Source organism: Denticeps clupeoides, chromosome 10 (genome assembly GCF_900700375.1).
Source record: "Denticeps clupeoides chromosome 10, fDenClu1.1, whole genome shotgun sequence".
Lineage (NCBI taxonomy): Eukaryota > Metazoa > Chordata > Actinopteri > Clupeiformes > Denticipitidae > Denticeps > Denticeps clupeoides.
The window spans coordinates 3,762,460-3,774,665 of record NC_041716.1 but is presented as its reverse complement, the minus strand read 5'-3'; the positions used below and the strand labels follow the sequence as shown (position 1 = coordinate 3,774,665).

Genomic DNA, 12,206 nt, shown 5'->3' with positions numbered 1-12,206 from the left:
CCGGGGACTTGGAGGAAGGAGCCGTGGCATTTAATTACCAAGGGGGGTTTGTCAAGAAGATGGCGGCTTCCTGGGCGGCATGAAAAGATGTAGCGCTAGCGGCGTCTGCAGTTACAGGAATATTCAGGGTTGCGTTGTGCAATTGTGTCCCATCCGAGAGACTATTTTAATATTGTAACAGGCCGAAACGAGTAAGTATGCCTCGCAGTGGAGGACAGGGGTCTACAGATTTTGGTAGATGCACGGCTAACAGCGAATCCGCCATTTTTAGGCAAGCTAAGCTAGCAAGCAAGTTCTTTATGGGTTTGTGCAAAGGTAGTCTTGTGTCTTTTCACATAAAGCAATTAATAAACACATAATCCACATGAATGAATTTCTTTATTATCATTTTGCAATTCAACATTTTAGCCTCTCGTTTGCTAACAAGTTAGCATTTCCTCTTGAAACAGCCAGCAGACGCTGTCCGGTCGGCTAAGTGAATTTCTTTTTTTAAAGCCGCGCCGTTCTCAGTCGTCCCGAATGACGCCCGGTCCGACTTTGAATGGAAGCTGGCAGCGCGAATGCATGTGCATTTGTTTATGTGTTGACGACTATTAACTAGCGGCCCGGTTTACGTTACGTAGCTGGGCGGTTTTTTCGTGGGAAGGTGGGGGCGAGAGGGGTGGGTGGATCGGCTCGGTTTTTGTTCGTCAAGATGGCGACACCCAGACAAGAGAGGCATGAAAATCCACCCAAGTAACAACAGAAAGTCCGTGGACTTTCGTTAAATATAAACAGTGCTTTTCTTTTTGTCCATGGTACTCTATACTATATGTAATATTTGTAATATACACATTGCGCCCCCCCCCCAAAAAAAAATGGTTTTATTTTGATTTAAAAGGACTACTGCCGCCCATTTGTGCAGCTTCAGTTCACTTAGCTTAGCCTAGCCTGCTAGCCGCGCCGCCCGTAGCTTCGCGCTGTCGCCTCCGGCCGGTTTGTTGTTAGCAAAGCTACAAGATGGCGGCACCCATGCACCCGCGCCGCTCCGCTCCGGCGAGCATCTAACCGAACGGCCGCGCCGCCCCGCGTCTTTCGCCTCGAAATGCGCCGAAGCCCCGCGGCCTTGTAGGCGGACACGTCGCCCTCCTCGTTCATTTCGCTCCCCTGCCGAATTTCGGCTCGCCGGCGTTCGAGTTTGTTGCAAAGCGTCCGTGGTGCTAAAATGGCGGCTTCCGTGGGTTTCTTGCTAGCTTAGCTGATGCGCCTTCTTTCGCTAGCCTGCAGTGAGTAAAGGACAGATCTGCGTTATTTACGCCTGGATGTCCAGGGATTCCGTTAATCACATAAGTAAGTAGCTGGCTCGGCTCGTTTACACGTTTTTATAGTGACGCGCACCCTAAATTTGTGTGCGTTTTAGCTGCGCGCCTGCAGCTAACTGACATGCTCTGGCTAGCGGCTTAGCCTTTAGCAAGTGTGCTGTGGTAACGTTTGGCGTTCGTTTTGAGTTGCAACTTCTCACAGTTCTCTCGGCCGGACCTTTTCTTCCTTCTCGCCGATAAAGAAATGTCTTCTGGTACCTTGGCACCCGGGGCCACCGGGCCCTTTCTGCAGCCCAGATGGAAGCGGGTTTTGGGCTGGTCCGGCCCGGTCCCCCGGCCCCGACACGGTCACCGAGCCGTGGCAATAAAGGAATTAATGGTGGTCTTTGGCGGTGGAAACGAAGGGATCGTCGACGAACTGCACGTCTACAATACAGGTAAGACATGGCAACATAACCGTTCTGAACCGTTCGTAAGGAATGTCATATAAGTTTGCTGAGCTAGTTCCATTGCAACCCCGTTAGCCTGCTAATTGCAGCTAATGTTTTAGGTACCAGCTAGGTTGATGTTTTGCTAGCCACCTCACGTTTGCCTCTTAAATTTTAAGTGCTTAACTTTTGTGCAGGGCATGTGCGCTCATTTCATGCGAGTCTCTCGAATTTGTGAAAATGAACCGCTAATCCTAGGAAGCCGCATTGGCTTAAATCGTCGGGAATCGAACAGGGTTTTGATGGTAATTCCATTCAAACCATTAGGTAGCCACCATGACTCTACGCGGGGCATAATTCATTCATTCGTGAGTTTAATGTTGTAACGCTGCGCTTGGCAGCCCAATCTTGGCATTGGTCTGATCATTGGCGCGTTCTCGACTTCGATTGCGCCCGTAGTGTTATCCTGACCGGTGCCGTGAACGTTTAAAGTTACTCGCCACCAGGACTCGCCTAACTGCCTGCCGAGTGGAGGGAAAAATACTAAGAGAAATGGCGGGTTAATAGAAGGGCGCTGACGTCACCTCAGCAACTAAAAGCCACGCCCCTGACCCGTCCCACGCCGGGCTTTGTTGTGCTTTGCGACATGCAGTCCTGAAGTAGTGCAAGCAATAACGTTTTGTGCTTCTGAGTTGTGCAAATCCTCTAGGTTTAGTAATGTTATTCAGAATTGTGTTAATTTAAATCATTTGATCTACACGTTTGCTTCGTTTCATAGTTACTTATGTTTAATGATCTGTTTTGGTCTAGCCACAAACCAGTGGTTCATCCCGGCTGTGCGTGGAGATATCCCCCCCGGTTGTGCAGCCTATGGCTTCGTGTGTGAAGGCACTCGACTACTAGTCTTTGGTGGAATGGTGGAATATGGGAAATACAGCAATGATCTTTATGAGCTTCAGGTAAGTTTGAAAAACTGTGGCTCCGGTTTAATTTGTTAATGGAATCTAAATTCACTTATTGTGTTTGTCAATTTTTTCCCTTTTTGGCTACCTCAGGCCAGCAGGTGGGAGTGGAAGCGGCTTAAGCCTAAAGCTCCTAAAAATGGTCCTCCTCCTTGTCCCAGACTTGGCCACAGTTTTTCTCTGGTCGGAAATAAGTGTTATTTGTTTGGAGGGCTTGCAAATGACAGCGAGGACCCAAAAAATAACATTCCCAGGTACAGAAATACATGCATATATTCATCCTCATTTTGTACTGCCTTACTTTGGCCTAGGCAGATGTGATTCAATGTTTATTTTCTTCTCCCCTCTCCCATTCTTTTCCTAGATATCTAAATGACCTGTACACGCTTGAGCTGCGCACTGGCTCAAGTGTTGTTGGCTGGGACATACCCATTACCTATGGGGTGCTGCCGCCTCCCCGCGAAAGCCACACTGCTGTCGTTTACACAGAGAAGACCACAAAAAAATCTCGCCTTGTAATCTATGGTGGCATGAGTGGCTGCCGGTTAGGGGATCTGTGGACTTTAGATATTGGTTTGTGCCTTTTTTTTTTTTTTTTTTTTTTTTTGTATTGTGTACATGTTAGACTCCTTTTTGTTTGCACATTGAAATCTGTGACTGAAGGTTGCTTAGTTCATGCTTTTCCTACTCAGACACACTAACATGGAACAAGCCTGCTGTCAGCGGCACTGCCCCCCTTCCCCGCAGTCTACACTCAGCTACCACCATTAGTAACAAGTGAGCGAAGCTTTGCATTTATTTGCTCGAGAAGTATTTAGATTTGATCACTGTGCAGTGAGATCACTGAAGACCTCCCCCCCCATCTCCTCAATAGGATGTATGTGTTTGGTGGATGGGTGCCCCTGGTAATGGACGACGTGAAAGTGGCAACACACGAGAAGGAATGGAAGTGCACAAACACATTGGCCTGCTTAAATCTAGGTATTAATTTTTGTCTGAACTTCCCCTGCTTAGAAATTCTTTGAGTCAGTAAATTCTACTTGGAAGTCTGTGTATGTTAAATGTTTTGTGCTTTTATCAGATTCTTTGGCATGGGAATCCATTCTGATGGACACATTGGAGGACAACATCCCAAGGGCCAGGGCTGGACATTGTTCTGTTTCTATCAATTCAAGGCTCTATGTATGGAGCGGCAGAGATGGTTATCGCAAAGCATGGAACAACCAGGTCTGCTGCAAAGACCTCTGGTACCTGGAGACCGGTGAGTTTCCAAATGGCAGCTCTAGTGCTGTTGGCAACACGTGGTTTTATTTTTGGCGCACGTAAGCTAAAACTGTTTGTTTGTTAAACAGAGAGACCTGCGGCTCCATCCCGAGTTCAGCTCGTTCGTGCCAACACCAACTCCCTGGAAGTGAGCTGGGGTGTCGTTACCACGGCAGACACTTACCTGCTGCAGCTGCAGAAGTATGACATACCGGCAGCTACTGCTGCCACGTCCCCAGCCCCCACACCGTCGCTGCCTGCAAGCTCACCCAAGAGCCCAGTGGCAGCCACTGCTGCCCCCACTTCTACGAGTATGCCCTTATCTGGCATCACGCTGAGTCAGCAGATACCCTCACCCACCACATCCATGCCCACTAGCCCACTGGCTGCCGCCTCTCCCCGTGGACCAGGTATGGATGCTTTTGCATGCATTTTAACCAGTGCCACTAAACTGGATGTGTAAAACTTTCCTTATAATAACTTTTTTAATATGCAAAATCCATCATTCCTTTCTTATTAAGTTCTTACAATGTCTGATTTTATCAAACGTGTAATTAATTGTGTTGGCTTTTTAAAAAATTATTATTATTTAATTTTTGAGAAATTAATTTATTTTTCAGCTATTGTGAAAGTTGCTGCACCACACTCAACCACTGGAACTTCCATTGTCACTGTGCGTCAAGCCAGCCCTGGGGGAAAGTCCCCAGTCACTGTTGCATCACTTCCTGCTGGGGTCCGTATGGTAGTTCCTGCGCAGAGCACCCAAGGGACTGTAAGTTAACGTGTTTTGTAACGTCCAATTTCCCTTTTGAAACAAATAATTGGTCCTAACTCTGCCTTTCTATTTAAAGGCAATTGGCGGCAGCACACAGATGAGCGGCATGGCCGCTCTGGCTGCAGCTGCGGCCGCAACTCAGAAGATCCCACCCTCTGCGACTACTCTGCTTAATGTACCAGCAGGAGCTACCATGGTCAAGACCATGGCTGTCACTTCAGGATCCACCAGCCTGCCTGCAACTGTTAAAGTTGCATCACCAGTCATGGTCAGTGATTAAGGCACCGAACCGAAACCTTGTTTCTCAGCCTGGAATTTTGGAAATAATCCCCACTTGTTCACGTCTGTCAGGTGAGCAATCCAGCTACCCGCATGCTGAAGACTGCTGCTGCACAGGTTGGCACCTCTGCCATTTCTTCTCCCAACACACCTACACGGCCCATCATTACTGTGCACAAGTCTGGGACGGTGACTGTGGCGCAACAGGCTCAGGTTGTCACCACAGTGGTGGGTGGAGTCACCAAGACAATCACTCTGGTGAAAAGCCCGCTTACGATGGGAGGCAGTGGCACTCTGGTAGGATGTGTGGCACATTTTTTAATCTGCTTTCATTTCTGTTTATGATAAGTGATCATAATAAAAATTCCCCCCAATGATTTAGCTCTCCAGTCTTGGGAAGGTTATGTCTGTTGTTCAGACAAAGCCAGTACAAGCTTCTGCTGCAACAGGCCAAGCCAGTTCCAGTCCAGTCACACAGATTATTCAGGTCAGCCATACTCTTTTATATTATGGCAATTTCTGGAAATGTGCGATTGCTATATGCAACAAACTGTCTTGTTTGAGCATGCTTTTTAATTTTTTTTTTTTTTTTTTTGAAGATTAAGGTGATTTTAAGCACTTTGTATTTCCTACATTGTAGACAAAAGGCCCTCTCCCTGCTGGTACCATCCTTAAACTTGTGACATCTGCGGATGGCAAGCCCACAACAATTATCACAACTACGCAGGCTGGAGGCGCAGGCAACAAGCCCACAATTCTAAACATTAGCAGCGTGTCTCCCACCACGCCGACCAAGCCTGGCACCACAATCATAAAAACAATCCCCATGTCGGCCATCATCACTCAACCTGGAACAACAGGTCAGCATGGAGGTGGATTATTTTTCATTATTTGTTTTTAAATCTGATGCACAATGGACAGTCTGCATTGACCCATAATATCATTTTAGATTGTAAAGTTATGTTATTATATTGTAAAATTAATAGGTGTTACCAGCACAACTGGAATGAAGTCTCCAATTACCATAATCACCACCAAGATGGTGACCCCTGGTACTGGAACACCTGGCAAAATAATCACTGCAGTGCCCAAACTATCTGCTGGAGCCGGACAGCAGGGTGTAACCCAGGTGCTGGACTGTTCTGTTTTTAGATCATGTCTGATCATTTTCCATTATTTTTTGCAGTTAATTTTGTAAAATTTTGTTCATATAGGTGGTTCTGAAAGGAGCACCTGGACAGCCAGGTACCATTTTGCGAACGCTGCCCATGGGTGGTGTTCGCCTTGTTAGTCCAGGCACTGTGTCAGCAGTTAACCCAACCGTTACTACACTGGTTGTCAAAGGAACCACAGGTGTGTGTGTGTGTGTGTGTGTGTTTTTTTTCTTAATTAATTTATTAGATTTTTCATTTACGAAAAACACTACATATAAGCAACGCATCGACCAGATATTGTAATTTTGTCTCATTAGGTGTAACAACTTTGGGAACTGTGACTGGCACCGTGTCGACGAGCCTTGCGGGAGGAAGTGTACCCACTGCTAATGCCACCCTGGCAACGCCCATCACTACTCTGGGCACCATTGCAACTCTGTCCAGTCAAGTGATCAGTCCATCCTCTATAACTGTGTCCGCAGCACAGCCTAACTTGACCACAGCCTCCACTATGTCTTTGCAGGTATGAGTGACTATAATTTTTTTTTTTTTTAATTTAAAGCGTTTTATACCTGTTAAAATTAAATATTCAAACATTATTTTGTAGCCCACTCAGGTGACTCTAATCACCACACCCAGTGGGGTGGAGGCCCAGCCTGTGCAGGACCTGCCTGTTTCCATTCTGGCTTCACCCACTTCAGAACAACCTGCGGGGTCTGATGGAGGCGATTCCTCAGCTAATATTACTCTGGTTTGCTCCAACCCGCCCTGTGAGACTCATGATACTGGCACCACAAACACCACCACCACAGCATCAGCAAATATGGGAATGGAGCGTGTGTGTTCCAACCCACCCTGTGAGACACACGAGACCGGCACGACCAACACCACAACCACTTCATCCTCAAATATTGGTGTGCAGCGTGTCTGCTCTAATCCCCCCTGCGAGACTCATGAGACTGGCACGACCAACACCACCACAACTGCGTCAGCCAACATAGGCCAGGTACAGCAAGTATGCACCAACCCGCCCTCAGAGACGCACGAAACTGGCACAACCAACACTGCCACGACTGCCAGTTGCAACATGGGCTCCACGCAGATGGGCACAGTCCCCAGCAACTCAGAATCTCAGACGCCGGCGGCTTCCTCGCCTTCCTCCTCCGACCCGGTCTCTCCCTCTGCTGATGCTGGCGGCAGTACCAGCCCAGGAGTCCTACGACCCGAGAACCTGCGCACGGGTACAACATACACCTCCACCACTGCCAGATCCAACATGGGCTCGGACCAGACAGGCACTGTTCAAAGCTGCGACAAGAGCAAGTTGTCCAGCGGCGTCTCATCCACTGTGATTCCGATTTGCTCCAACCCTCCCTGCGAAACCCATGAGACGGGCACCACCAACACACCAACTCAGGCCACGTCAAGCATGGGCGTAACACAATCTGGGGCGGTGCAGCCAGTCTGCTCGAACCCCCCATGTGAGACCCATGAAACTGGAACCACCAATACTTCTACTCAGGCCTCCTCCAGCATGGGCACATCGCAGACGGGGGCAGTGCAGCAAGTGTGCTCGAACCCCCCGTGTGAGACGCACGAAACTGGAACCACCAACACACCTTCCACGGTTACCTCCAACCTCACAGGAGCTGTGCAAAGGGTGTGCTCCAACCCGCCCTGTGAGACCCATGAAACGGGAACCACCAACACAGCGACCACAGCCACCAGCAGCTTAGACACCGGAGACGGCGCAGGTAAGTTTGGGCACTGGATCAGAACCATGGCCCTAGTGGATTTTGTAATTCATTGCATGTAAAGTGATCATTACAAACAATTCTAAAAACAAATTATGATTAGTGTATTCACAATACAGAAACAGCCAACTTCTGAGAAGCTTCATTGTTTATATAGTCAGTTCAGAGTTGAGGCTGCGTTACATTTTTGGGGAATTAAATAATAAAAATGATATGCTCTAGTAGTCGTCTTCTCTCTTAAAAGAATGACGGATTCTTTTACGATCGCAGTTCAGCAGAGTGGAGATGCAACGCAGGGTGATGTTGGTTCCGCTGAGGTCGCTTCCTCCTCCGCTGTCGACTCCACCACCATCACTACACAGAGCAGGGCCATCACCATGGTGACCCAGGCAACACCCACACCAGGACCAGCAGTACCTGTAAGTCAAGTGAATATTGAACATCGGTGTGTGTTTTCACTGCTGATTTTATTATTCATGTTGCGATCAATCTCTTCTCAATCATCCTTGCAGGAAATTTCCTCCATTGCGGCTCCATCCTCTCAGGAGGCTGAGATGAGCCAAGAGCCAGAGGCCATGGACCAGTCCACGTCTGAGGCCGTGGCATCCTCAGAGGAGCCTATGCAGACAGAACTCAGCGAGGCGACCGCAGTGAGGGTGGTATCCCTGGATGAGAGCGCTGCTGCCGAAGCTAGCACCTTGCTAGAGGTTCATGTCGCGGTTGAGCCGCAGCCCGGACAAGGAGAGCAATCTGAGGTACTGACTTGTGGCGACGTAGCACCTTTTGGTAATAATACGATAATGGAGGTTCGTGTTCTTATAAAAATATCTGAGCCTTAAGGTTTACTCTGGTTTTGCAGATGGATCAAGGAGCAGAAGAGCCGGAAGCTGTCGGCATCGCTCCCCAGGGCACCGAGGCCCTTGCATTACCTCAGGAGCTGATGTCAGAGAGTCAGCCCACCACCACATTGATGGTTACCGGGCTAACCCCAGAAGAGCTGGCAGTGACCGCAGCAGCAGAAGCGGCCGCTCAGGCCGCCGCCACGGAGGAAGCCCAAGCATTGGCCATTCAGGCAGTGTTGCAGGCTGCCGCCCAGCAAGCTGTTCTCAGTGAGTATTTAAATTGGCAATTTGTATATTTAAGATGGTTTTCCTTTTTCTGTTCAATCTGGCAAACTCTTAATAAAAACTATATTTAAAATGCGTGTTTTTCCACAGGTGAAGGAGACTCTGCTCGTGACTGCCATCAGCCCACCACCATACCCATAGTCCTGACTCAGCAGGAGTTGGCAGCCCTGGTTCAACAGCAGCAGCAACTCCAGGAGGCTCAGGCTCAGGCCCAGGCGAATGCAGCAGCAGCAGCAGCCGCCGCGGCCGTCGCCGAAGCGGCAGCAGCCTTGCAGCTGAGTGCCGCACGGCCATCCGCTTTGCCCACCGAGGGCCTGGCTCCTGCTGACAGCCTGAATGATCCGGCTTCTGAGAGCAATGGTCATGAAATGGCAGCAGCGGTCACCGCGTCTGTGGCCAGACTCCTCCCTTGTACTTCTGCAGAGAGTAAGTAGCTTGTGGAAAAGTAGTCTATTAAGCTTGCATTTACCTTGCACCCTAATTATTATTATTATTATTATTATTTTTATTTTATTTATTTTATTTGTTTGTTTGTTTGTTTATTTTTGAATGATTTGACTATAATCAGTCATTTTAAAAATTGCTTTTGCAGCCCTCGCCCCTTCAAGTACTCTGGCGCCATCACTGCCTATGGTTGTCACCAGCCCTGCCAAAATGCAGGCTGCTACCACTCTGACTGAAGTGGCCAACGGGATAGAATCTTCTGCTGGGGTTAGTAAGACTCAGGCATATATTGCTTGTTTATTCTCTGCTGGTTCTTTTACGTTTACATTTACAGCATTTATCAGATGCCCTTATCCAGATCGACTTAAAATCTGTAGTTACAAGGACAGTCCCCCCTGGAGACAGTTAGGGTTAAGTGTGTTGCTCAGGGACACAATGGAAGTATGTGGCATTTGAACTTGGGTCTTCTGGTTCATAGGGGAGTGTGTTACCCACTAGGCTGCTACCACCACAGTTCTGGTTCTGATGTATGCTGTTGTTTTTTTGCCACAGAAACAGGGAACTCCACCCCCAGTCGTTAAAGCCCCAGTGAAAAAGGAAAACCAGTGGTTTGATGTTGGCATCGTGAAGGTGACTAACATGGTCGTTACACATTACTATGTGCCAGCAGATGATTCAGCAGTTACTGACGTAAGTGTGAAAAGGCTCTTGTTTTATGTATGACATATGTATGTCTCCTGTGGGGTCAGCTGAAATTCACACGAGCTTGTTGTGTGCTCAGGATGACTCTGGGAACACTCCAGACTACAGCCAAATGAAGAAGATGGAACTGCAGCCTGGCACAGCTTACAAGTTCCGTGTGGCTGGCATCAATGCCTGTGGCCGTGGCACATTCTCTGAGGTCTCTGCCTTTAAGACCTGCCTCCCAGGCTTCCCTGGAGCTCCATGTGCTATTAAGATCAGCAAGGTGAAATAAAACAAAGTCTCTTTTGCCTTTGACCCATTTGTGTTTGCTGTGGTCTAATTATTATTTGTGTGTCTGCCTGTCAGAGCCCTGATGGTGCACATCTGACATGGGAACCTCCCTCGGTGACCTCTGGGAAGATCATTGAGTATTCCGTGTACCTGGCTATTCAAAGTTCCCAGACCACCGAGGCCAAAGCATCTACACCAGCCCAGCTGGCCTTCATGCGTGTTTACTGTGGGCCCAACCCCTCCTGTCTGGTGCAGTCCTCCAGCCTTTCCAACGCCCATATTGACTACACGACCAAGCCAGCCATCATTTTCCGCATTGCTGCACGTAACGAGAAGGGCTACGGCCCAGCCACACAGGTCCGGTGGCTCCAAGGTATGGACACGGCGAACTGATTTCATAATAATTCAAGCTTTTCTTCATGTGTTATTCATACTAAGTTCTAAATTGCATTTTACCTCTCTTCAGAAACCAGCAAAGATGGCTCTGCAGCTAAACCTGTACTGAAGCGACCAGTTGCCTCACCTGATATGTAAGTGGAATTATTACCCCTCCCACTGTCTGACGGGTGCACATTGTCCAGTTATGTAAACATCCTATTGTTTTTGTGTTGTATTGTAGGAAAGGCACTGGTTCAAAGAAGGCCAGATCAGACCAGTGAGATCTACAACTCTCCACCACCAGGATCGGAGCTGAACTCCTCCCCCTCTTACTGAACCACACACTGGCCTCAAAACAAACCAGCCCCCATCCACCACAACATTTAACCACAGCAGAATAACTCAATAACAGGGAGCACCTTTTGGAAACTGGCCCCGTCCTGAGACGTTGTGGTGCCATGGACGCCTTATCCTAAACTATATTTTTAAAGTCATGTTGTTAATGTTACTTAAGTACAGCAGTTAAAAGCACATACTTTTGCTTATTTTCCTGACAGTTTGTGATGAATTTCAAACAGTGTTCTGTAGTAGTTAAAATGTATAACTAGTATGTCGTTTTCTCTTTCCATATTCTTTATTTTTTAGCTTACTTCAATACAAGCAATAGAGAAAATATCTCTTTGTCTTTTTTTTTTTTTTTTCCCTGCCTATGTATGTAAATTTCTTTGGGGTGCTAGGTGGTGATGGATCAGTAATGGTGGAGAGAGCACAGATCAGAGCTTCAGCTGGGAAACTCATCATAACGGAAAACAAACAGCACTTGCGGATGTTACCAATTCAGAGGGAAAAGACTCGTTTCATTTTAAAATTTGTAATTATACATTAAACCAGAGTCCTGTAGCCCTGTTATTTCATCACTGTGTGCCCATGCATTGCTGAACGGACTCATTAAGGACTGAACAAGGTCATACTACAGACAGAAGGACTTCAATCCGTGTAGATGGGGGAGATTCCAGACTTTTGCATCACATCAAAAATCTTGTAAAAGGAAAAACCAAAATTCCAAAACACTTAGCAAGTGATGGTGTGAAAGTTCTGTGTGGTTTATTTTTGTATTATTTTTTTCTCCTTTTTAAAAAAAAAAAAAAAAAGACTTTCCTTACTGTGTATGTGTGTTTTTCAGAGCTCAGTTTTTAAAAACTCAATCTTCTTTTGTTCTTGTTACCAATTCATTCCCATAGTTTCCGTGTTGTCAGAGAGCCACAGTATTTTTACGTCCCTATTGCAGAGAGGATTTCAAAGTTTTTGGGATGGAAGTTCAAAGGACCTTTTGTACATGTACTGAAAATATAATACAACAGATGAT

General features: G+C 47.4%; 1 protein-coding gene across 4 annotated transcripts; it reads left to right on the top strand.

Moving 5' to 3' along the window:
- Positions 1-38: 38 nt before the first annotated feature.
- Positions 39-11,991, top strand: hcfc1b (host cell factor C1b). Of its 4 annotated transcripts, XM_028994541.1 has the most exons (29): positions 61-191; positions 1,260-1,329; positions 1,544-1,738; positions 2,540-2,688; positions 2,785-2,945; positions 3,056-3,264; positions 3,384-3,468; positions 3,566-3,672; positions 3,773-3,952; positions 4,044-4,364; positions 4,575-4,726; positions 4,806-4,997; positions 5,081-5,305; positions 5,391-5,495; positions 5,649-5,880; positions 5,995-6,137; positions 6,223-6,361; positions 6,480-6,685; positions 6,770-7,916; positions 8,187-8,335; positions 8,429-8,671; positions 8,776-9,025; positions 9,134-9,469; positions 9,636-9,754; positions 10,040-10,177; positions 10,269-10,454; positions 10,538-10,835; positions 10,929-10,992; positions 11,082-11,991. In XM_028994541.1, the coding sequence occupies exons 2-29, from the start codon at positions 1,302-1,304 to the stop codon at positions 11,119-11,121; spliced, it is 5,799 nt and encodes a 1,932-aa protein (XP_028850374.1). In that variant the 5' UTR covers positions 61-191; positions 1,260-1,301; the 3' UTR covers positions 11,122-11,991. The 4 variants fall into 4 exon arrangements, with proteins under 4 accessions (XP_028850376.1, XP_028850374.1, XP_028850375.1 ...); XM_028994543.1 differs by lacking the exon at positions 1,260-1,329 and having other exon boundaries at positions 39-191; XM_028994542.1 differs by lacking the exon at positions 61-191 and having other exon boundaries at positions 221-1,329; positions 5,649-5,868.
- The last annotated feature ends 215 nt before the right edge of the window (positions 11,992-12,206 follow it).

Coding starts and splice junctions, on each gene's coding strand:
- hcfc1b (XM_028994541.1), top strand. CDS start 1,302: ATGTCCAGGGATTCCGTTAATCACATAA. Junction 10,178..10,268: donor ATGATTCAGCAGTTACTGAC/GTAAGTGTGAAA, acceptor TTGTGTGCTCAG/GATGACTCTGGGAACACTCC. Junction 10,455..10,537: donor GTGCTATTAAGATCAGCAAG/GTGAAATAAAAC, acceptor TCTGCCTGTCAG/AGCCCTGATGGTGCACATCT.